Consider the following 25,842-nt stretch of genomic DNA (forward strand, 5'->3'; position numbering starts at 1 on the left):
ATATTCTGACTGAGAGGAGCCAGACAGAAACTGAGGGTGTACATACCCTTTCACAAAAGAACATACTCAGAACATCTATTTTCATATTCTTATTCTAACTCTCTTACTTCTGTACGTGACCCTTGCTCCTATAAGTGATCCAAGTCACCAAACTATCTTAAATGCACAAACTTGTTGTAAATTGCTAGTTTCAATAAAAGCCACCTCTACAAAAGTCAGTAGCGGTATTAGAGAATCCAAAAAACTTAGGAAAATATTACAACAGTTCTCAACACTGTGTCATCTCAGAGAAGTAAAGAAGAACTCGTTTAACATAAAGTTGAATGTTTTGCTAAAGAAAAGAAGTCTGACCAAGATGGGAGACAGTCAAGGGGATGTGACAGTGATTGAGATGGATGACAGATATTAGAGGCAGTGTTACACTGTCAGGTGCAACAAGAATGTTAACATTCCCCTGGACAGAAACCTGCAAGACCCCAGGGTAGGGTGACAATGTTCCTACTGAATTGTAAAGACTAACATGGGTTGAAAGCAGAAGCAAACAAGCTGCCATTACTGTGGTGGCGTTTTACTTCTACACCCGTGCTGTAAGGCTCTGTTCAGACACACAACCCAGCCCCCTCATTTATCTGAATGGGGCCACACTGTGGACAAAGTGGGGGTGCTGATGCAACAGGTTCTGGCCAAACACCACGGGGTCATCAGCAAAAAAAAAATTGCTGTAGTGGCCAATCACATAAATTAGGGGTGCAACGGATCACAAAACTCACAGTTCGGATCGTATCACGGATTTGAGTCACAAATCGGATCGTTTTACATATCAGCAAAAAAAAAAAAAAAAAAGGAGGGGGGGGGGGTGACAAATAAAACTTTGCGCTCCATACATTCTGTAAAACACTTATAGCAAGGAACTTTTGCCCATGGTCTTAAAATATATAAAATATTCAATGCTCAATTGTTAAATTAAATTGCAATATGAGGCCTGATACCTTCCTCTTTTCAACATGGTAGTGAATGAAACAACAGCCTGTGTCCACATCATCAAAACTTGATAACTTACAAACATGAACACACGTTGTTGAACAAGCAACCAAACAAACATTCAGCGGGGACAAGTGCACTGCTAACGTCTGTTAGCAGATATGTAGCTAATTAGCTGCTCAGCTGCAGCACATTAAACAGCATGTAAACATACCTGCAGATGTCACCCGTTATGCTGGTTTGGTCATTGCTCTTCAAAATCCCTGTTTGCAACACGCTGTCTGTCCATGACTTGTACTTACAGCAGTTTGTTTACATTGTCTTAAATGAGACATTAAATTTTGCAATTAATCTGCGGTTCACATGCATGCCGAACCGTGGGGGGCGATCCATACGGATCACGGATCAACTACGATCCATCGCACCACTAACATAAGTACACACATGCATTCCTGGTTGGTTACATTATAATATGAACGCTGTATTTCTACTGTCTACCTTGTGATCGCCACACAACTAAGGGATATGACACTACAGGAGTGCCAAAGTCAAACATTTTCAAATTCTACACTCAGTGGCTTTGAACTAATTATCTATTACTTCTGTGGAAGTGACAACAAAAGTGAATCAAAGTAAATGCACCTGACATGACTGTGATAATTGTTCACTGCAATATAAAACTGTATGCACTCAGTGAGCACTGCAGAATCTTTGCAACACCTAATGGATGTTTGCATGGGAGAGGCTGAGTAATAACTGGAATGTTTGTCTTTGTCCATGAGCTATAGACTTAAAAACCTGTCTGATCATTAACGTGTGGATTATACGTACATGGATTATGTCGCACAGCCAATAATGTTGCACTGGAAAAACAAGTAACATAATCAAACAAGTAACACAAAAACAGGAACTATGTGAAACCGAATGAAGGCCTCATGTCTGCTGCAGTGGTTGATCTAGATAGGCAATGTTTTTTTAAAGTATGTGGAAATTGTTTTTCCTACTGAAAATGAATAACTGACAGCATGCAGATTCATCTGCGGGTGAGAAAATGAGCCCTGGACTGAAAAGAGGTATAGTACAGAGGGCGTGCACACACTTTCACAGATCAATGCCCTTACCACCACCAAGGGTCAAAATAATCCAACAGGTGGTTGCTATGCAGGGAAGTAAAGTTACATGAAACAAAACCTGAAGGCATGTAGACACCTGATAGACACGTGTTTTAAAGATGGATTTCTCAAACCTCATGAATTTCTCAATCATGAGACCTTCAAAAGATATTCTGATTGTGTAATGACAGCTGCAAAGTATAGCTTCATGTTCTCTTCTCTTTAGCCTTCAGCAGTTTTTTTTACCATGTGAATGCACAATGGCCGATGCTGACAGCTGTGTGTTTGAAAGTATTTTTACCTGCTGTAAACAAGCATTTGTAAGAGAACATAAATAGTCCTCACAATAGCTGCATGGGAGTCTCCTGAATAATCAAACAATACGACAAGCTTCTCTCATGGCTTACTGTGTGTCTACAAACTCATGTTTTATCATCATTTTGTTTGGCAAATGGCTCTTTGGATTTTCCCAATATATTATCTAAAGAAGCGTAATTTGTAGCTTCACCATTAGTAGCATGTGCAACAGAAATTTAAATTCTGTGACTGAAGGTTTTGGGAGTTGTGACTGATTTCTTAAGTTTTTATGCACACACTTGTATCTTGACTTTTTAAAAATAAAGAAGCAGATCTTGGATAAAGAACCTGGATGTGATGGCTTTCACTGTGATGCAGCTGCAGGAAACACTGAGTTAGCATCAAAACCACACTTACAAAAGTCTTAAAACATGGCAGAGCATTTTCCAACTGCAATCCATTTGTGTGAAACAAACTGCCACACCCAATAAGAGGGGCAGGCCATTCCTCAATAATTCAAATCATTCACACTGTCTAAAGCATTTGCACTTGTTTAGTAGCAATGTGGTTTGATTTTGATGTTGTATGATATATATATTGTTCTATGCTGTTTTCTGTCTATTGTTGAGTCTGCTCTTATCTCTTACCTGCAACTCCTATTCTGAAGCTGATTTGGTTTTTCCATCAATCAGCTTTGGCATTAGGAAAATACTAATGAGGCCTGACTTGGATTAGTGAGACACTGACCTTGACCCTGAAATCTTGTGTGACAAAACCTTTGCTTTATCTATTGAACTATTTTTACAGTAAAAGGATTCACCGTCGCGACACAACGCTGTTGTCGGTCAAGCAATGTCAACTACACACTAATAAACAGGACTTTCTAGAGATACTAGATCTCTTGGTGAGATATTTTTGAACACTGAGAGGTGACAGCTGTGCCTGCCACATGTTGGTTGATGTGTGATCAGCTTGTTGTGAGTGCTCTTCAGTAGCTGCACTGCGTGTCTGACCTTTGCCCTATTTCGTACTGGTCGGCTATGTGCTGGTGAGTCAGGAAATCAATGGGCCGTACTGTTGTTTTTGCATATCTTAGCTCATTTACTACAAATAAGACATTCTTTATATTCCTGCCAGTTATTTCCAAAGCATACCAAAGAGTTTGGTGTTTTGCAATTAAAATAAATTAACTTTTTACTAATTTCTCCACAGTATGAACATCAGCTTGCAGACTCGGGGCCGGTCTGCTCCTTTAAGCTCATTCCATTCTTGCTTCACTGTGAAGCAGAAGGTGACAGTCTATTACTACCATTTAGTTTTGTGAAAGACTTCTTTCTCTGTAATTTTAAAAATACCACTTTTCTCTGCAGAAGATTAAAAGCAAACAAGGGTCTTTCAACCCCACCACCAACTATATCTGCACACATGCTCACACACAAACACACACACACACACAATTAAGGACCATTTCTTTCAAGTGACTTTGCAAAATGCTGCCAAAAAGAGGAACTATGACTGCGCAACATATTGTAACTGTTGAATGTGCAACTAAAAGTGAATGTAAATGTTAATGTACAGCTAAAGGTCAAGTATGCCTATAACCTCCACTAAAGCCAGTTACAGCCATTACTATAAGTGTTTGCACAGTGTCACTGACATGTTGCATAGCTTCCCTTCAGGTGAGCATTTCAAAGTGGAAACCAAAGCCTCTTACATAACAGCCCAACAGCCTGTCAAAGGGGCCACATTCTCTCTATATCTGCAGCCTCTGAGAGGACTGGCTGAGTGGCAGGCTGACACGCCTTCAGGCAGCACCACCCCCCACCACAAATACTCCCCTCCAAACCACCAGTGATGGTTGGAAACCTCTTGAAAGAGAGTGCCTACACCACAAAACCACCAGACTTGTTTAAAAAAAAAAAAACAGTTGACTGAAATGATTAGCTGAAATGATTACTCGATGAATTGATTAGTCAACTGACAGAAAACTAATAAGTAGCTATTTTCATATTTGATTTTTCAGTCGTTTTTCAAGTAAAACATTTTGCAGTTTCTCAAATGCTTCTCCCTGTTGTAAGCAAACTGAAGACGTCACCTTGAGCTCTATGAAATAAATTATAATGGGAATGTTTCAAAATTTTATACATCAATTTCTTAGCACTTAAGCTCTTAAAAATAGATTTAAAGACCACAATTAAATCAGAGCTTCAGATGTATTTGTGGACCTTTGACATGTTTACCTCATTTTCTTCCATATTAATGTACCATTAAGGGGTGCTGACTCAGAGGCTGTCGGCAAAAAAGGTGAACCAGTTGACCGCAATGACCACAATGCAATGTGATGTCATCTGGCAAGGCGCCGCTGCCTTGACAAACAAGCCCACACAAGCTCCTTTCACTTTTGGCTGGACCACAACAGAAGGGCCAGTCCGACTGTCTGCGACTGACTGAATGGTGAAGGTTACTGAACAAAACAACAGTGCTGCCTCTGGGGTTCTACATGTATAGATACACTACATTTCAATAAATGCAAATGTATTCAAATGAACAGAGCAGTCTATATTAAATTTAGTTTTATTTTATTAAGCTACATAACAGTTTGGATTTTGGCCTTACAGACTGACTATCATAATTTACTACATCTCCCTGTCAATGAGGTTATTATTTTGTGAGAAAGAAAGTGTTAGTGGAGCTTTGACTTGAGATTATTTTATAACTGTACAGTCAGGAAGCTGAGCTGCTTCCGAGTCGAACTTGCCAACTGCAAGGTAACTGAGCATCCCCTTCATTTCACTGCAGGTTTTACGTTGTATGTCTGTGCATGTGACAAATAAAGCTCCTTGATTCCTTGAAAGTCTGAACTAGTAAGTATACAAGTCCGAACTTGGCATACTTGGCTCTATGTCAAATTGGTTTCAAAGCCCGGTGCACTTCCTGGCGGCTTGGTAACCACGTGTTGCCACTGCCAGTATCTGTTGTTTCAAATTAAAAGCCCTCTAGTGTTTGATACACGGTCCAGCCATATAAACGTTTCGCTGGGATGTGTTCAGTCTGAATGCCCTGTAAGTATTTGAAAGGCAATAAAACTTTCCGTTTGAGAAGATAATTTGGGATTTTAGGTAGGATAATTAGAGGATAATGGAGTGTTAAGCTATAGTTGTCTCTTCTGTTTATTCACCAGCTTAATGCTGACATCAATTATAGCACACATCATCTTGATCTACATGTCCACCGTGGATAGACAGTCAATGGAGAGTAGGGTTTTAAGATTCCTTTTATACAGAAACACCAAGGTCTACTGGTCACATTAAAAGATATTAATACAGGAAAGCCCACTTACTGCACAAGTGAGAGGTGAATTTAATGTTAGTTTACTAATTTACTAAATACTAATTAATCTAGCATGTGTTTTCCTCTCACTACCTACATTAACATCAGTGAAAATGGTTTATAAAGGGTGAACGTGGTCACAGTACAAACCATACATCATCATATATTAAACAAACACACAAACAAAAAAACCTGTAACTTACAGCGATTTCCCTGCACGCAGACATCGATATTCCAGTGCCTTCTATTTGTTTCAGTGCATACTCCTTTTCATCTTTCCTGTAGAAATAAAAATAGAATATGGGAATTACATTACAAAACAGCACAGATGTAATGACTTCAGTCCAGCTTTTTCAAAATCTACATCAAGATCTCTGACCTTGCTTTGGCCTTTTGGGTTTTGATTTTTAAAGCAGGAGGTAGTAGACAATAGAAGCCGTAAAAAGGCTGCAAGGCTTCGACTGCCTCAGAGGAATAGAGGAAGCTCGGCCATTAGAGATAGTCTTTGGCAGCAAGGAGCTATCCATTCCCTGCAGGAGTGCTCTGTTGTGGCCCCCACCCTGGTCTGGATCACTGCCCAGCATGAATTTCCCCCTTGATGCAAAGACAGATGCCCAGGATTCAAACAACACACTGGCTTGGCTGCAGCTCTTTGCTGTAGCCATTTTCCTCATTGGCATTTGCTAGATAGCCGTTTCCCCTTGAGAATCACATTTGTGCTTGAAAACCAGTTAATAAGTGAAATGTGAGACTGCGGGGCTGATCATGTTCAGCAGACAAATATTGATTATTTAAGATGAGCATTGTTCCGGCGAACAAAATCCGAGCAGAGCAGAGAGGAGGAGAGAAAAGCTCTGAGGATTCTATTTAAAACAGCGCAAGGATTAAAATGCAAACGCAGTCTGTAGACAGCATCCAATGACAACTTCATTCAATGAGCAGCCTGCACAGATCAAAAAGGTCCTCTTGGTGCTAAGATCAAACCCACTTGAGCCTAATTTGCATTGGAGATGGTCCTGGATTAACTGGAGCTCTCAGGCACACATCTCTAATACTTTTAATACTCCAATTTTTAACCTTTTTGTTTTTTCAGCCATAACAATATAACTTGTGTTTTTCAGCTCCATCATATAACCATAGACCAGGTATTTGAATTCATATCTTTGAGTTTGCAGAGAAAGGAAGGAGTTTTTTGCAACAGGCCTCAGTCTGCGCTCTTAAGAACCTTACACATGAACTTTTTAAAAAACTAGCACTGAAAAAAGACACTTGCATCACCTCAGATCTTCAGTTAAAAGCTGCATTTGAACAGATTAAGGCTGCAACAATTATCCTTTTCATCATCGGTTACTCTCCCAGTTCGTTTCTTGTTTAATCAATCGTTTGGTCTATAAAAATACTGAAATATTCCGGTCACAATTTCCTAAAGCCTGAAGTCTTCACATTGCTTGTTTTGTTGAGCACACAGGAGCCAGAAGTCTCTGCTCTCCAGCACCACTTGTAGTGTAAAGAATGACTTCATTGTTAGACGACGCCGGAGCCGGAGAATGTTTGGTATTTTTGCTTGAAAAATTTACTTAAACAACTCATCGATTTACAAAACAGTGCCAGATTAATTTTCTGTTGCTTGACTAATGAATGGACTAAATGTTCCAGCGCTGCAAAGACAACATCCAACAGGACAGGAAATAACTTGTCACTCCAAACCATTTCCATGCCCCCGTGAATCTTATTTAACTTTCTAAACATATGCTTAGAATAATGTTTCATCTGGCAGTGTGAAGTTTAGCATAAGTCTGCTTTGCTTTTGCGTTTTCTGCCGGTCATCTCGCTTGAGGAGGAGAAACTGCAATAAATGGGTGAAGTCACTGATTAACGAGGCCAACCAGCCAACTCTCACACTGCCTCTGAAACAGCTTCTAATAGACGCCACAGCGCCAAACACATTACAAAGTCTACAGCTGACGGTCAACCGCATACACGGCCCGACAACACCCGACAGATGAGTGTCGGCTTGGGCCCTCTTTTTCTGGGTTGTCAGTGCCAGCGGTGCCAGTGTGACCCTCTGCAATTACGTCACTGCGGTTTGCGTGCAGACCTATCATGTCTCTCTAAAAGTTTGGAACACTGTGGTCTGCGGATGCACTGACCGCACACGGCTCAGTGTTGATGACTGGCTCTTGGTGTGTGCTGTGCAATGCCGACTCCTTAAACCTATGCTTAAAAAAAAAACAACCCTGAGACAAGCAGCGCTGCTCATGTCAGCACAAAGTTTAGTTTGGACATGAAGTCATGGATGACGGTGTTTTCAGAAACATCATAGTATAGTAGAGCTAACATAGAGGTTGAAATTTAAAGACTTATTAAAACAGACCTATATCATCCATACTAGAAACTACAATTTGATGTATTAACTACAATTTATCAACACAAAATTGCATTTGCATCATATTTACTTAATTTCCAACACTTACATTGAAAAATGGTCATAAAGGATCTTAGTACTAACTTGTTAGTGTGTCTATCAGACGACAAAACAAATGCAAAAATGAGAATGCTTAAATTGCATATTCCTTAAGCTCAAAATCATCAGCCAGTAAACATCTAAAACAGTGCAGTAGTGTAGATTGTTCAGGTAGAAAATTAGGATAATTCATAACTAGATTGGGTTTTTTTGCACTGTAGACAGAAAGGGAATTGCTTCCTGTCAGTTTTCACTTAAATAAGCTGTACAGGTGAGGCGTACTGGGAATATGTGATGCCTTCCCTCCCCAGTGCCTCACCTACAGCCTCTGAGAATAAAATCCAGGCTGACAGCGACAACTCTCTCGATTCCACTTATAGCGGTGTCGTTTTTATTTTTCCACGGACTGAGACGACCACGATACCACACACTACGGTGCAAGTATTGTATCACAGTATTGAACTGATGCAATTCAAAACCTAAAAATGATGATCTCTACGCTCAAAGTGAAGCTAGGTTTTTATTTCTGGAGTAAGTCCTGCTTTATTCTGCTGTGTTTTGTTGTGAAATGCTTTACATGACTTCATCTGCCTTATCTGCTTATGGATGAGAGATACTATCATCATTATAAAGTCACTTAAAATTGAATGAGTTGGTCTATTCATGGATTTTAGAGTTGAAATACCAACTCTATCATTCTACACTGCACTCGCTTACTTGACTAGACCTTTTTCACCACCTACATTTTGACTTGGCAGGAGAAACACACAGGTTTAATCACTCACATTAATGAATCCTGCGCTCCATTGAAGTGAGTCAGAACTGAGCCACTGTTAATGTTTCCAGTAGCACCTGTCTTTCCCTTTTTTGACAAGACAAACTGTGAAAAGGTCTTGATACTGTTTACCAGTTTAACTTGTCTTGTTATGTTCTTTTTGAATTTAACTTTGATGTTTTGCTTTTTAATGCTGCCACTTATAAGAATTTTGTACTATCAATTAGAATAATGGTTAGATACAATAAAGAAATATGTGTGTGTGTGAAGGTGCCAGGGGAGCAGCATTTTTGGAGGGTGTCAGTGCTGGCCATCAGCCCAGAGAACCTGTTATTACAAAGCAGTATCTCTAACCTACCAATCTGCCACCACACATATTACAAAATCATCATCAATGCATGGGACTAATTCAGTCGTAAACTAAAACGCCCAAAGAGCTACGGTATCCTGGGTGGGACAAATCATAAAGGATTGCTACATCTATTGACTGCTTTATTTTCTTCTCAGGAAAGTGAGTTTACATGCAGGATAATGCTTGAATGATGCAAATAAAAGAACCAAAAAATCCCTGTGTATAACAGTAATGAGCTGAAGTAAAGAATTATCTGTGCTTTACTGACACCACACTTGATGCTTATCAGGAATATTTTCAGCCATCTCAATCTATTTCCTCTTATATTTGTTCAGTACTTTTTAAGAGAGCAGTTAGGTAAGTATATATGCATTGCAGCCTCTACAAATACCTTGGGGATGTTATTGCTTGAGGATTCCTTCAGCACATTAAACCAGCTCTCAGGTATTAACTGCAGAGATGACTGCCTGCGACCTGACTGTGTTCACCTGTTGACCTTACATCACATCTCTATTATCCAGAGTTGTAGAGGCGAATACGATAAGACACTGAGAGCAGGCTTGACTCAGCTTTACAACAACTCAGTGAGTCAATGGTGAATGGGGGAAAGACTTATCTGACACACAGTTATCTTGCCTACTATAAAGTGCCAAAAATATGACAAATGCAACTTACAAATTTAGAGCTGCACTGATGTAACTTTTCCCTCCTGATACAACTTCCTAATCTTAAACTCTGAGTATTGATACAATACCAGCGCACTTCCTCTTTTTCATGTTTCCTTGCACATATAACGTCTTAACTATAAGTGGAAATCTTCACACACCAACATTCTTTTTTAGCCTCGTGCAAATTTTGATTATACTATAAAGAAACTGTTTTATCAGTCACATCTGGCCGATCCCCCGATCACTGTGACATTCTTTTTAGGATGTGTACATTTCTATTACATTGTTCTTGAAGGTTTATACAGCTGTATTATTACAATTTTATAACAACAGTGACAGTAACATCTGGCTGATACCTGATCCCTGTAGCAAGATTTTTGGGCCTGTGCAAACTTCATCATGTTTTTCTAGAGTAGTGGTTCCAAACCTTTTTGGGTTGTGACCCCATAAAATAAAGCAAATCTACCTGGGACCCCTCATCACACGTTGCAACGGAATGAAAGAGAGCTTAAAAAGTAAAGGAAAGATTAAAAAGAAACAATTTTGTGTGTCAGAGATATGTTTTTTTCTGATGTCCTATCCTATCCTGTCACCTCGCTACCCCTTAGATTAATCCATCAACCCCTTGTGGGGGTCCCAACCCCCAGTTTGGGAACCACTGTTCTAGAAGATACATAAAATGCTGTAACTACAATTTCATAACAATAATGACAAAGAAACAGTATTTCATGTGGATTGTTCACATATGGCTAATGGCCAATTAGTGTAATATGGCCATATTATAGGCACCAGAACTGATATAAAATGTGAAACTGGTGAATCACTACTTAAGAGCACTTACTTTGTTTGACCAGCAGCCCGAAAAAAAACAAAGATATACAATTTATCACATGAAACGGAGAAAAGGAAGTAAGTCATCATGCACTATCCCCCTGTTACCTCTTGCATTTCATTTACTTTCTAAGCTGTCAGGTCAGAGTGATTAACCTAACTTTTGGCAATGTTACAAATTTCAGTATTAAACATAATTCACTCTTAAAATAAGACAGCACTGCCAAGTAATTTGTCAACAGGGAATTTAGATTAATTTAGCAACAAATACTGACTCTGCTGGCATAGTAGCTCAGGAATGAGAGAACATGCAGTATATGTACATCTCGCTGTTGCTCTAATATACACTGTATTCACACCTGCGACAATGTAGAGAGCAGATACGAGACATTACATTTCACTGTGGGTCTAAAAAAAAGTTTGGCTGTGCACAGTGTTAAAAATGGGGGAGCAGCTTGGCCACGAAAAAAAAACCCGCTGAAATGTCACAACCGCGTGAAATGACGGTGCCAGCGCGTTTAGATACATTAAGAGCAGGCTGTCTTCATCACCAACCTCATGAAGAGACTTGTCAAAAAATAAATAGAACCGCTGCTTTACTGTGTTGTTTTGGGGGGGTGGTGGGGAAGAGGAGGAGGGAGAGGAGGAAGGGGAGGAGGGGGGGGGGGGACCGTTGGTGAGTGAGTGAGTGCGTTACATGAAAACAAAAACACAGAGACACGGGTTATCGCTTCGGGGAGGTTCAAATCTAACAATACTCAACCGAGCTGTGTGTTCAGAAAATGCATCCTGCAGTCAGTTTTATGTCAGTATAAACAATAACGTTCACGGTTATCTTACCCGTCTTTGCGCTTAGCTTTATAAACGTGCCCGTAGGTGCCTCGACCCACTTTGCAACCTTCATATTCGAACAGATCTTCTACTCTCTCTCTCTCGGCCGCCAGCTTTGTTTTGAAGTCGTAATCCATTTTAACCCATAAATACGTCTTAATTTACAATAAAATAAAATATTAATTATTACATGCATTAATTAAATAATCTGGTCGTTTTATTCCCCCACCATTTCCTTGTTTGGGATTTTGGTCTGCTCCGCTTAATGTTCACTGGCTCGTTGACGTTTCTAATTGGCGCGCAAAGCTCGCTGGGTAAGGTAGTTTCTTTGAGCAGGGGCTGCCGTTCGCCAGTTCGTCAGCGGAGATGTAAAGAAACTACAACCCGCGTTTCTCGCTGCGGTTTGTTGCACTTTGCGTACTTATGAACGATCTTCAAAAATGCAGACATTGGTGGTTTGGATTTCGTGGTGTACAAACAGGGCACATACCTTATAGTCAATACAGATACTTAAGAAATATTTTTATCACTCCTAAAATGTTGATGGCGTTGATTTTATATCATATATTCAAATTATTATCGAGGTAATACAAGAAATATATTCGGTGTTTACAGAAAAACATTAGTTTCTCTGAAAATAAATAAATTAAGACACCAAAATTGCTGATGTCTTGCCTTTATATATATATATATATATATATATATATATATATATATACACACACACACACACACACACACACACACACACACATAATTTATATACATATATACTCAGACTGCTGAAGCCTTTTTTTCCTGAAAGGGGTTACCTTTTGCCTAGGTGGTATTGTGGAAATAAAATACAATTACATTCTATCATTATTCTATTATCATTGGGCTTTACAGGCTCTGTTATAGTATGGAAATGTTTATTCTATGTGAGGTAGTTGGGACAAATATTTACATTTGTTTATGTCAACATGCAGTACAAACAATAAATTATGTTTTACGGTTGTGCAATGGTACGTGGCAGGAATAAAATATACAGGTTTATATATTTCATAAGAACAGAAACAAACCATATGTTAGAGAAGCACTTCATTTATATAAAGGCTTGTTTTTATATACAGTTTAATACCAAAATAAGTGAGAATATAAATAAATATAATTGTGTTGGTAGATTTCGCTTAGCTGTTGTTGTTATTATTATTTTTCTAGTAAATTAATCAACATTAAACGTCAATTGAAATTTAAAAAATAATCAAAACGTGTATTTTTGAGCTCTAAAATATCCAATCTATCTGACAAATTAATGAAAAACTCATATTATTTTGAATATAGGCACGTAAATGAGCGTCACAGAGACTGTAAAAAAATAAATAATTAAATAAATAAATAAAAGGAACGTCACGTGAGGAAACCCCTGTTTGGCTGTAGTTGACAGACCCCTGGGCCAATAAGATATCACAAGCTGAAGTACGGCAACTGGATTGGCCCAACGTGATACTGACGAGGCTGCATTTGGAGTATAAAAGCACCGCGCCATCTCCATACAGCGCTCTACACAGTATGGCCGGCGATATTAGCTAGCACTCGCTAACGGTATTCTCTGCAAAAGGGAAGACGGTAACTCAAGAAAAATAACACCTGGATTGCTTAAAGGACTGTACCTCAATAAATTATATAATTGATCGAGGAAGGGTTAATTAAGCTGAAAAACGTTACAACCGACGTTTAATATTTTTTTTGGTTGGGTGTCTGCTGTCTCATGATGGAGGATAACGGTGCACATTTCTTCGAGGGAACGGAGAAGCTGCTGGAGGTGTGGTTCTCCCGGCAGGATGAGACCAAAGGAACCGGGGACCTCCGCACCATCCCAAGGTATGGGCCATTTTTTGGGGGGCGGGGGGGACGGCGAGTGTGTCGTCAGGTGTCGTGGCAGTCCTTTAGCAGTAATATGTAAACCACATGCTTTGTTTTCATTCGTGACATGTAAGCATTTAACTGTTAAAAATATGTTGTTCTCGATAAACACGAGGTCCTTAATTGTCAGCTTACAGAGAGGGAAAACTAAAGTCGGACAGACACAGCAAGCTAGCTCACTCGAAAATGGCCACCTCCCCCTTGAACAGTTGCACTTGCGAGCTGAGTCATTCATTGAGGGAGAAACATTTTGGGATAACTATCACGTTAAGGATATTATTTTTCTCCGTATTTGTTACAGTAAATGATTTTGTTAATGACTTCATGTTAAAAAGGACACCTTAACATGAAGTGGCAACCAGCTATAGCTAATTCCAGAGGAAGAAAATATTCAAACATTTGCCGGTGCCCTGTCTTATTCTCTCATTGTGTGACTCTGAAGGACTCACAGTTGAACGAGTTTTGGCTTTCTTTATATTTCAGCTCGCTTTGGTACCAGTATCAGGAGGGCTCGATCCCTAATTTACTCCGCACGCGTTTTATTAGCCCCACATCACTGTTGGTGTGTCGTTTAATTATGTTACATCATAGTACAAAATATATACGAAGCTGTTGGCTTAACGCAGTACAACTGGATTTGATTAAATGGCGTTTTTTGTGTTTGTTTTACTGTATAAATGAGGGGTTTTAATGTTTTTTTCCTGCGTCATTTAACAACGAGGGGGCCTCACTGAAGATGTCAAGCATGTGGTCGCCCGTCGTCACCGCGTGTTGCTCCGGCTGCAGCGACGCGGAGGCTTAAAACACAGCCCCAAAAATGAATAAAATCTCGGTTGGTGTTTTTGTGCGGCAGTTCTCCCAGAGTGAAGTGGTTGCGGATTGTGGGAGCTAGAAAAGACCGGCGTTCCCAGTCTAAATTCAAATGATTATAACTATAAAGACTGAGAGTGACTCATCAGGGAGTGTTTCAGGATGAGATCCCATGACTGATTTGGGAAGTGGGGGTGCTCTTTTTACGTTTTTTAAAATGAGCTCACACCGCAGGCAGTCACCTACAGCATGGCAGTCACAACATGTATGTGGATAGGAATAAAAATTGCCTGTAGACCACTTGTCCTTGTTCCGGTCACGTTCTCAGCCATGCAGGCATTCTCCTCCCAGTTCCTCTGATTGGCTGGAGGCTCTCCCTACTGTGATTTGCTTGCCTGCAGTCAAAAGAAAATTAGTATGTTTGGGTGATGGAGCAGTCATAGAAATGTGTGTGACTGGTTAAAAGGCTCTTGACCTTTGCCCCTCTTAATACTGCCATCTGTTGTTGACATTCCTTAACACCACAACCTCAACATTTGTTACTGTGTCTTAAGCAGGCAGGAGAAACGAGACAAAGTCAGTCATGTAATAGATAGATTGGAGTTATTTAGGTTAGCTGTTTCACTGTTTAGTGCTAAATAAAAATGTCTAGAGATGTGAGTTAGAGTAGAGCAACTGGAGAGGTGCTCACAGAATAATTTATGATAACAGCTGGTTGAAACCCCCCCCCTTACACACAAAAACACTCACACTCACACAGCACATTCTCTCTTTCCTGGTTTAAAAACCTGTCATGTACATTTGCCGTTCAATCTAAATTGTCCAGCCTTCTGAAGCTGCCGGACACTTTGTTCTTTTGCCTATCATTGTGTTTGTGCATTACTGAGATCGTGTCCTGTAACTGGGTTCAGTGCCGGTGCTCTGAGTTTTCTGGTCATTAACCAGATGACAGAGGTTGGTTTAAGAAAAGTGTGTGGCCAGTCGGGTGAATGAGGACTGGCATTAATTTACAGCCAGAGGGTAGATTAACGGCTCAGAGGGACACTGTCAGTGGATCAGGCTGGCTGGACGTCAGCCAATTTCCAAATAAGCCCACAAGGGCATCTGATTCACAAATGTGGAGATCGCACACATTACCCCCCCCCCCCCCCCCCCCCCCCCCCCCCCCCCCCCCCCCCCCCCCCCTCCTCACCACCAGTACCCTGTCCTTCCTCAGGGCAAGGCAGCAGCTTACAGTCTGCTTCAAGTGATTCAGTCAAGCAACTTCTCCTGAGGTCCATCTCACACACACACGTTTTCAAAACGTGCTCTGCATCTAAAGGATAGTTATGATAATTTTGTTTCATGTCACTGTCCCTTTTTTAGCTTTTTACTCCTTTTTAAATTTATAATCAAAAGTAGCTGAAATGCCAGGATTCTGCATCATCTTTCTCAGCCATGTGTCCCTGTCTCATGTGGAAGGATGATCTCTTGTAGTAGCCGTAGTCTAAGCTGGTCCTTTCTTGGAGACCACTCTTTCTCCGAGGAAAATCTGATCCTGCTGAGGCACCTCAAATAGCCTGCGGTGTACATTTCACACTGAAACGGGAGCTGACCCAGGTCTCCGGTAACGTTGTCCCTCTGGTATGAAGCTGGCATGTTGCAACAGCGTTTACGTCATTTTGTGTGAAACAACTAATCATTAAAGTCTAAATGGACACGTCATACCTGTGGAGTTTGTTGTAAAAAAAGCAGCAGTGGCATTACACTTCCGTTTCATAATGAAGGCATGATTAGAGCAAGAAAAAGTGTAATTTGTGTAGGAGATGCTGTACTAGAGTTTAAGCTTGGAGAATTTGTATCCACTAGAGTCTCTAAATATTGCAGCAACTTCAAAAACATGAGTAGTTTTTAACTCTGAACAGTCTCGTGCGTAATTGTACTTAAGCCAATTAAAAGATGGAAAGGAAAAGGAAGGCTGCAAGGTTTGTTGTTTCACAAAGAAGCAGAAAGTAAACATGTCAAGTCTCACCTCACTATTAAAACAAGCTTCCCAGCTTCTTTTCCTGAAATAGTTTTTAATGACCGTGTTAAGATGTCTGCACAATAATACTGACGCCATGCTTGCTAATGATGCACTCTAATGGCTATGTGTAGGCTACAGTGTGGACGGGGTCAAGGGTTAAACCTCTGGACAACCCTCATCTAATGATCACTCCAGTTTGACCATTTGACTCTCTTCTCTAGTCTCTCATTATAGTGATCATGTTAAAGAAGCCTGCAGCATGGAACAATGTTACATTATGTCCAGATGCTATGTAGGGGGGGAAAGTAAACATGGAGACCTACAAATTAAAGGCACTGCAGCCGCTGGTGTTGCATAGTGAGGGGATTTTACTTGTTTTTGTAGAACATTTTGTGGCATGGACACATTGTCTGCTAATCATCTGTGTGGGAGTTTTTTGTTTTTTGTTTTTCCCCCAAGCCAAACCTCATCTACAGATATTGGATTTGGCACTGAACAGTATCCGGCGAGCCATGGATCCTATCAGAGGCTGATAAAGATCAGTGATGTTACACAGCAGCTCAGTTTAAAGTTTGCTTTTCTTTGGCTCCATGTGAATTATGGTAGCTATTGGATGTCTCTCTCTGCCGTCAGAATCTGTGCTCCCATCCACAAGTTTTGCGCAAATGTCTGAAAAGTCAACAGAATAAACATCTGCGGATGTTTCTTTCAATGATTGTCATGCAAATATGCTCCATGTGTGCCAAGATCTGATAATTAATCAGCCAGTACCACCAATAAACTAATAAACAGTGGAAGTGTATTCCTTCTCCCCATCCGATGGCAGCTGTGTTATTGTAATGAATGAGTTTGTCTGGTCTGACCATGTGTATCCTACAGCGTTTTTGTCAGGTTGCTATGGGGATGGATCAGGGGGTGGCGTGCTACAGTGATCCCCCTCAGGCAGGCACAGTTTAATTAGGTTGTAGAGTCCAGATTGCTGGACCACTCTTGTTACCTGAAGTCCCCACAGTTTTATTAGTTTTATTTGTCTACATTTTGGTCTTTCTGGTAGAGTGGAAACATGGAACAGTGAGTGGCAGCAAGACATGCCAGATGAATTTTTCTTTAGTGATATTCCAGGGTTTTCTGACAAGATTAACTTTTTTTCTTAAATAGTATTCAGCTTTTTTTCCTGAATTTCTGCCAGTTTTTTATGAGTAATTATTTACTGTTGACACCTGCTTTCTGACCAGAACCGTCAGTACTAGTTGGAGGACTGCTACTGACAGTCCGGTTAGTCACCGAGGCTCTTTTCTCGTTCAGAGGCTCCCCAGAAAAGGCAGTCACCCTGTCCATCTCTCAGGGGGGGGAAGCTATGCAACATTGGCTGCTGGTAAATTCCCCATTGAGCAATGCGGTCCTCGCGCTCTTTCTCTTTCAGCCCAGACTGCGCTGTGCTTCCTACTGGACACTCTGAATGGGCTCAGGCTGCCCTTCCAAGGTTGTAATGAGAACGTGACGCAGCTGCATTTTTTACCGCAGCTGTCTTTTGAGTGGTGGAGGTGGCAGGAGAGGGGTGGGGGGGGGAGGTGGCGGCAGTAGCAGCGGAGGGAGCCTCACTGTTGTCAAGCAGAGTTCTGTGTTTCTTTGAATTTGCCCTGGAACAATAAACTAGAAGCAGTGTTCAAACAACTTAAATCCACATTACCCTGCAGTTTTCCTGCACACAGCAAATACCTTCTTTTTTTCTGTCAGTCCTCCTTTTAGTGATTTCAAACTGCAGTATTGTATTGTAACCCCCAAACTCTCCTCAGATGGTGAGTTTCAGGTCAGATGACTGCATACATTTGCTATATTTCAGTAGACAAATTGCAGGAAGGTCTATTCCATCTCTTTCAAATGATTGTTTGTGCTGATATTCCCACTTAGCACCATCATTTCCACCAGAATCATAGTCTCTTCTTCCCTGTTATGGCTTTCCCTGTAGGGCATTACTGTAGAAGAGCATGTGCTGTCCTTATCTTAACACCTCGACTGACTGCAGTATTTGCATATGTTTTGCATATGACCAACAAATTCTGTTTTTCTTGGCAAAAAAACTGAAAATGTCAACTTTCTTTTGTTTTTGTTTTTCTCTTTAGGTTTGAGTGGGACAAACTTCTGGAGAATGTGCATTGTTTGATCATAAGTGTGACAAAGACTGACAAGCAGGAAGCTTATATACTCAGGTGAGTTCTGGATCTCCTCTGTGTTGTGCTGATTAGAAGGCAGGCAGGATTAGACAGCGGTCACCTGTAAGCTGCTTGCCTTTGACACTGACAGCACTGTCAGTGTCTAAGGTGAAACTGCAGCGGGCACTTTGCTGCATAGTCTTCACTGTATGAATGACGTCCAAATATATCCAAAACCCTGCGTCAGCACTTCAGGACAGGACTGATGTCCTCCAGTTATAATTCTATAAGTTCTGAGCCTGATATTAGACTGCAAGTGACACCAGCATGATGCATTCTGCTGTGCAAAGCTTAAAGAGTCAGTAGACCTACATGTATAGAGACTGTTTGTCTCCCCTGTAGGTGTATATTTGAAAAGAGTAGATCGGTACATGGGTGTAAGGAGAACCACCAGTTAATTACCACTTGTATAATAATAAACGACACATGAATATGATTCCAGTACAGATGTTTTACCCCTCCTTTTGTGCTTCTGTTCCATTCACAGTGAGAGTAGCATGTTTGTCTCCAAGAGACGTTTCATTTTGAAGACATGCGGAACCACCCTCTTACTGCAAGCACTGGTGCCTCTGCTGGAACTCGCCAGGGAGTACTGCGGTTTTGATGCCATCGAGGTTAGACACACACTGTGCACTATCTGCATGTGTAAATATAAAGATGTGTGAACTGCTAAATATTATCTCTGTAAGTGTAAACTGCTCTCTGAGGTAAAGTTTAGCTGATGCATACGTGTTCACGGTCATCATAGTGTTGATCAGACTCTGTTTTTGTTTTGTTTTTTTCCTTGTATTTCAGAATTTCTTCTACTCCCGCAAGAACTTCATGAAGCCAACCCATCAAGAGTTCCCTCATCGAAACTTCCAGGAAGAAGTGGACTTTCTCAGCCAGATTTTCCCAAGTATGTAACACAAAAAAAACATTTCTGTCTTTATCTTTTTGTCAGTTTCCATTCCTGCATAGCTATGATTGTACAACTGAGAAGGTTTAAAGAAGTCAGAAGTTGAGGCTGTAGTGATCCCATACAAGCTGCATGCAATGTTGTTTCATGGAGATGTTAACCATGAGGAAAACTGACACAGCATCTTTCTTTTCCCCTCTCTAGACGGCGCAGCCTACTGTATGGGACGTTTGAACTCTGACTGCTGGTAAGATGGCACATAACTTCCTACTATTGTTAAACATGCGTTGTCCACAGTGTTGTTTATCATTCAAAGTGACTTTATCCCTACAAAGATGTAGTTGTAATTCCTGTAATAATGTAATGTATCATGACCTTTCATACTCTTTCACCCACTAGGTACCTGTTCACCCTGGACTTACCAGAGTTCTGGGAGAACAAGCATGCAGATCAGACGCTGGAAGTTCTGATGAGTGACCTCGATCCAGCCATTATGGACCAGTTCTATATGAAAGATGGTGTTTCTGCAAGTGATGTCACTCGTGTAAGCACAACCTCGCTGTCAACACATGTCAATTAGTGTCAACAGTCATCAGTTTCACATTAGAGGTGTTGTGGTGGAAACAGGTTTTAGATGTTTGTTCAGAGAGCAGTTAAGCCTGTGGTTAGACATGAGCTGCAGTGAATAAATACTGTAAGCAAGTTTTAAAAATAGTTTCAAATTGAAAGTTAATTGACTTTTTGTTTTCTTATCACAGATGAGTGGAATTCGTGACCTGATACCAGGTTCTGTGATCGACGCCACAATGTTCAACCCTTGTGGATACTCAATGAATGGAATGAAGACTGACGTGAGTGTTTTCTTCTTGTTCTGTCATCCTCCCACAAATACTTAAACACAAATACTTAATGTGGCTCTGCCTGTTTCTCTCTGCAGGGAACTTACTGGACCATCCACATCACCCCAGAGCCGGAGTTCTCCTACGTCAGCTTCGAAACCAACCTCTCCCAGACGTCGTACGATGATCTGGTCAGGAAGGTGGTGGATGTGTTCAAGCCAGGAAAATTTGTGACTACGCTGTTTGTCAATCAGGTACGCATAAAACACGCCGTTGCTTTCATTCAGTGTGACTTTTTTTTAATTTTTTTTATTGAAGTGTCACTGAGTAAATTTGTTTCCCCCCCTCCCTCTCTTTTTGCCCCTGCAGAGCTCCAAATGTCGCAGTGTCTTTTCTTCTGCCCAGAAACTCGAGGGCTACAAGCGCCTCGACCGCCAGTTGGCTCAATTCAACGATTACAATTTTGTCTTCACAAGCTACGCCAAGAACCGCCAGCAGAACCAGCAGAGCTGAGGGTTGAGGATGAAGAAGAGGCGTAAAAAGAAAGGCGGCCGCTCGGGGCTCCCCCCCTGCAGCCGGCTTCACTCCCCAGTAGAGAGCTTGTTGCCCTCTCCCTTCTCCTCCTCCTCCTCCTCCTCCCCACCTCTCCCCCCGCTCCGCTGCTGTCGTCGTCGAGATTCTCCCGGTGCTGACGAGGTCGCGAGCCCTAGTTTAACCTCCAGTTTGAGTTGTTTGCATTGTTGTACCTGTGACTTAGATCTCTTGCATGAAAGCTCTTTTCTCTGTCTCGATATCCTAGCTCACTCTTGCTGTGATCTTGAAGTGCATGTAGAGGAATTAAACACGCTCCGTTTGAGGCTGCCCACCTGTGCCCAGTACAACGGCCCCTTCCTGCAGGTCTCCCCCCTCATCCCACACAGACAAGGCTTCCGCCCGCACTAGGCCAGGGCCCTGACATGCTCAGATCAGTCCGCCTCTTTGTGAGCGTACCAATCCCTCAGCTCGTCCATTTTTACTGTTACAAATTTGACCCACAATTTGCTCTCCGGTGTGACAATTAGAACCATTTATACTGTAATTGAGGAGTGCACTTTAAAGGAGAAAAAACAAAACAAAAACGTTTACTCATGGTACGAAAATGAAGTTGAATTCATCAAATAATTGAATGTATATGTCGTGGTAAGCTTTTGGCCATTCTAATCGTTTGTTACATTGTCAGGATTTGTTCCTGAGAAAACCAATGCCATACTTGCTGTTTTTAATGTTGCACTATTGGGTAAACGGTTTGCAGCTTATTGGTCGATGTAGAGTTGAAAGATTTACTGCTTTGCTGGGCTTTGACGCTGCCTCCCAACACTCACATTCATTCGTTCCACCTCGACAATCATATATAGTCCTCGTTTCCCCGAATAGACGGGCTTTTAAAGTTGTATGTATGTGTATGAATAATTTAAGACATCAGCATACGCACTTTTTTTTTTTTTTTTTTTTTTTTTTTTTTTTTTTTCACCCAGGCTCCTTTCTTTTACAGCATGCTGTATCTATAGGAAGCTTCTGGGTACCAGTCATATTCAGCAGTCTAATTTTCCACACTGACGTGAATTGCTTAAATGGAAAATGTGCAAACTGAATGTAGCACAGGCCGCGTAAAGCGCTGTGTCCCCCCCCGCCCCCCTCCCTCCCCCCGTCTTTCGAATGTACACGTCTCTAGAGAAAAGCCTGGACCAGGTTTGAGCTGAATGTACGACTCCAGGAGAGCACACTCCTCCCCCCACCCACCCTCCTCTCTTCCCTCTCGCACACATACAGTTCACAATGCCCTCTGCCGACCAGCCCATTGTCTAGCTCCCAGCAGGTCTCCCCTCTGCCAGAGTCAGACCGTCAGCTGGCCCCAGAACCGTGACATGACAAGAGCCGGCCCTCCTGGCTGCGCCTGCGCCCCGCTCTCTCTGAATGGGGGGAAATAATGAATCAGACACTTTTCTGCTTAGTGCAGCGCTTGCCCAGCAAAGCATTTTTCTTTTTCCCACATAATATCCATCCTCTCTCTGTCTCTTTCCGCCCCATACAGAAATCTGTAAGCACACAATAGAGGCCCACCAGTCTGAGCATGCCAGGGTGATCCCGGATCATTCCACATCTAACCGCTGCATAAACTGCCATTTTATTAAATTTATTGTGCCCAGACATTTTTTGCAGTGAATTGGTCGAAAATGTGACTCCCTTAGCAGTTTTTTTTTTTTTTTTTTTTTTCTCCCTTTTCTTTTTTCTTTGTGTTCAGATCAATGCCCTTTTGTTCGTTGAGGGGGAAAAAATCCTGTGACACTATGGTGCATGTGACTACTAGTGCCGTGTTGCTTGACAGTGTAGTGTAGCGCCGTCTCTTCCTCCTTTTTGTCAGTAGGTCTTTGTGCTTCACCTTCCTCTTGTTTTACCAGCTGAAGCGTAGTTTGAACTGCCGCATCCTGATGTTTCGGATAGGCGGGGACTTCTTTTTTTTTTTTTTCCATTTTTCTTCTTTAAGAGTCGGGTTAACTTGTAATTAATCTTTTTTCAAGTGCTTAAAGCAGGTAAAGTTTCTCATTTATTTCTTAATGAGAGCTTTGTCAAGTGTCCAAGTTTTGTCTTCTCCGCCTGCTGTTCAGTTCACTGGTGTTCACGATGCTTCTCCTGCCAGAGAATGCAAGTTTGAATTTTGAAGCGGAGAAGACCCAGCAGAAATCCTAACCTGCTTTCAGCTCTGCGGTGCAGTACAACATGTTCTTTTAAAAATATCTACGATGATTGCAACATCACCTGTAACAATGTGTTCATCTCCTAAGGCACTCTGGCTCCTAGTTGGACCAGTAGATGAAAATGAACGGTTCGTGTAAGAACTAGCAGTTAAGTTGACAGTTGGAATAGTTTCCCTCTAGTTTGTCTATTATGGCTTTTTGGAGTGGTTCCATTATTTTCCTGAGGACCAATCTCTGCTCTTAGATGAACTGCTCTCAGCTTGTGCCAGATGACTTAGGTGATCTGCAGTGACTGTTACAGGTCCTTTTTTTGTGAAGTCGCACATTTTAGGGAATTTAAACCAGCACTGTTTCAAAATACTGTAAGCATTTAAATGCTAGCTGTTCTTGGATTAAGTACACTTTAGCCTTGTTGGTGTGGCTCATTGCTATTTTGTTTTTATTTTTATACAGTGAACTCAAAATGCATTTTTGCAGTTGAATGGTAATAGAATTTTTTACAAAAAGATATTTTGTATTTTTCTGCGGACCAATCTTTTTTTTTTTCTTTTTTTTCTTCCCCTTTTGTCCAAATGTTTTTGTTGTAAAACTAGTGTTCAAACCAGTTTGTTGTGAAGGTAAGGGATGACATTCTCAAAGCTGACTGAATCATGTAGCTCTTTTTTTTTTTAATTTTTTTTTTCCCACTTTCCTTTCCTTTTTATGAGTCTTCCACTCAAAAGGCTCCAGAGGAAAGGAAAGTAAGAAAAGCCTCCCCAGGGTGAGAGAGGGTGCAGTTGCAGGATGTATCAGGATGTACTGAAGGAGAAACTTTGCTGTTCTAATTCTTTCTTTTGCTGTTCTTTGGATGGTCAAGATGTGCTAAATATATCTGTGCTACGAGCTTGATGCTTCAATAAAGATAAAAGACTTATCTGTGCAATTGTTGTGCATTTTTGTTTTTTGTCCAAAGCATTTAGGACCAAAGATGTCAATATAGGTAAAGAGAACACAGTACAACACATAAGACAAGACAGAGGAACCCGACAATACAGACCAACCAAAACGACAGCACCATCTCACCAACACTGTTGAAGGCAATATGGCCCATAAAACCCATTTTAACAACTTATGACTACTATAAAACCAAGCCCAGTCATGAAATCACTTTCATATTAAATAGTACAAAGAGAAACACTTATCATGATTGTAAGATGATGTGCCTTGTATACTTTACTCATTGACATATATCACAATGAGCTGAAACCTCCTACACAATAGGAAGTAATGGGAAGAGGCTGTAGTGTACTGACTGCCGGTACTCCAGTAATGTTGGAGAGGTTGTGACAGACATTAAAAAATACAGTCAGGTAACACTTGCTACTAACACTGCTAACAACTACATTATAGTGAGTTATAAAGCATTAACTGTTTTCTTAGAAATGCTAAATAGGGGGACCTTGTGTTCAATGGATCCTACATTTCCCATAATGCAACTGGATAGCATCTTGCATCATTTTGTGTGCTACAGTATTTTAAGATTTTTTGACCAAAATTAGCAGTATATAAAGCTGAAAATTTAGCAAAAACATTTGTAAGATACTGTAAATCATCAGTTCAGGTAGGTTTAGCCCCCTCCAACACACAGTTCACTATAGAGACATTTTTCATAGCAGACATTTCGACCTGTCATAACAGCAAAAGCATAGGTGGAACTGATAACGTTAACGATGGCTGTGTTCCATTCAAGTGTCTGAGGAAGCTATACTGGTGAACCATCATGCACTATACCAGGGTGATGAATGTGGAAGAACAAAATGTGATTCAGCCATCATTAATGTTATTGATTGCACTTGTGCTTCTAAATGTCTGCTGTCAGCATGGAGCTGCCTCCACCATGCATCACTGTAGGGATGATATGTTTATGATGATGATGTGCAGTAAAACATAGTGTTTAGTCTGATGGCCAAAAAACGCGACTTTGGTTTCATCAGAACATTGAACCCTCTAGCTGACATCAGTCTTCCAACCGCAGTCTGGCAAACTGTAGCTGAGATATTGTAGGTTTTTTTCAATGGTGGAAAGCAAAGTACATTTAGTGCTGTACTTAAGTACAACTTTGAGGTATTGTACTTAACTTGAGTATTTCCATTTTCTGCTACTTCATACTGACATATACAACAACACATAAAATACACATAAAACACATTGTTAAAGATTATACCAGTGGTTTCCAACTTTTTTGTCTTGTGACCTCTTACAAAAACATATGTTTTGCTTGGGCCCCTTCTCTCATTTGAGATGTCTATGACTTGTGTGCAGTTCCACCAAATAGTGATTTTCCTTCTCTCACATCTCTCACAGTTTCATTTTAATACCCATTGAAGGCCCAGAGAGGTCAAATTCATCAGTATTTCACAAAACAAAGTAAAAAGTCCAAAAAAATGAATACAAAATAGTTTTTGACCCCTCAGATTTATCTGGTGACCCTTTGAAGGGCCCTGAGCCCTAGATTGAGAACCTCTAGACTAAACAAGCTAACTGTATATTAAGTAGTTTAAAGCAGCTCCACTTCCAGCAGCTATGCCAGTAAACTGATGACTACACATTGATGCATCAGTACTAACCATCTATTAAAGTCATATACCGTATAATAACATGTCAGTCAGACAAAACCAGTACTTACTTTGATACTTTTTGCTGCTAACACTTTGCTTAAGAAGGGTTTTGCAGGACTTCTACATATAATGCAGAACTTTTACATTTATATATTGGTACAAAAGGGTCTGAATACTTCTTCCACCACTGTTTTTTAGA

General features: G+C 40.9%; 2 protein-coding genes across 2 annotated transcripts in view; one reads left to right on the plus strand and one right to left on the minus strand.

Moving 5' to 3' along the window:
• cdk19 (cyclin dependent kinase 19) overlaps nt 1-12,124 on the minus strand; it is a 61,316-nt gene extending 49,192 nt beyond the window's left edge. Inside the window, exons 1-2 of the mRNA XM_067573046.1 lie at nt 11,651-12,124; nt 5,924-5,999 (exon numbers count right to left, since the gene is read on the minus strand). Of these exons, the coding sequence (XP_067429147.1) occupies nt 5,924-5,999; nt 11,651-11,778 (204 nt within the window). The 5' untranslated portion in view covers nt 11,779-12,124. The remainder of the gene's footprint in view (nt 1-5,923; nt 6,000-11,650) is intronic.
• Nucleotides 12,125-13,055: 931 nt separating this feature from the next.
• On the plus strand, nt 13,056-23,968 carry amd1 (adenosylmethionine decarboxylase 1). Its single transcript, XM_067572216.1, has 9 exons — nt 13,056-13,504; nt 18,485-18,571; nt 19,062-19,188; nt 19,370-19,472; nt 19,677-19,719; nt 19,872-20,016; nt 20,231-20,323; nt 20,410-20,565; nt 20,681-23,968. The coding sequence occupies exons 1-9, from the start codon at nt 13,392-13,394 to the stop codon at nt 20,822-20,824; spliced, it is 1,011 nt and encodes a 336-aa protein (XP_067428317.1). The 5' UTR covers nt 13,056-13,391; the 3' UTR covers nt 20,825-23,968.
• Nucleotides 23,969-25,842: the final 1,874 nt, after the last annotated feature.

This window comes from Thunnus thynnus, chromosome 18 (assembly GCF_963924715.1).
Source record: "Thunnus thynnus chromosome 18, fThuThy2.1, whole genome shotgun sequence".
NCBI lineage: Eukaryota > Metazoa > Chordata > Actinopteri > Scombriformes > Scombridae > Thunnus > Thunnus thynnus.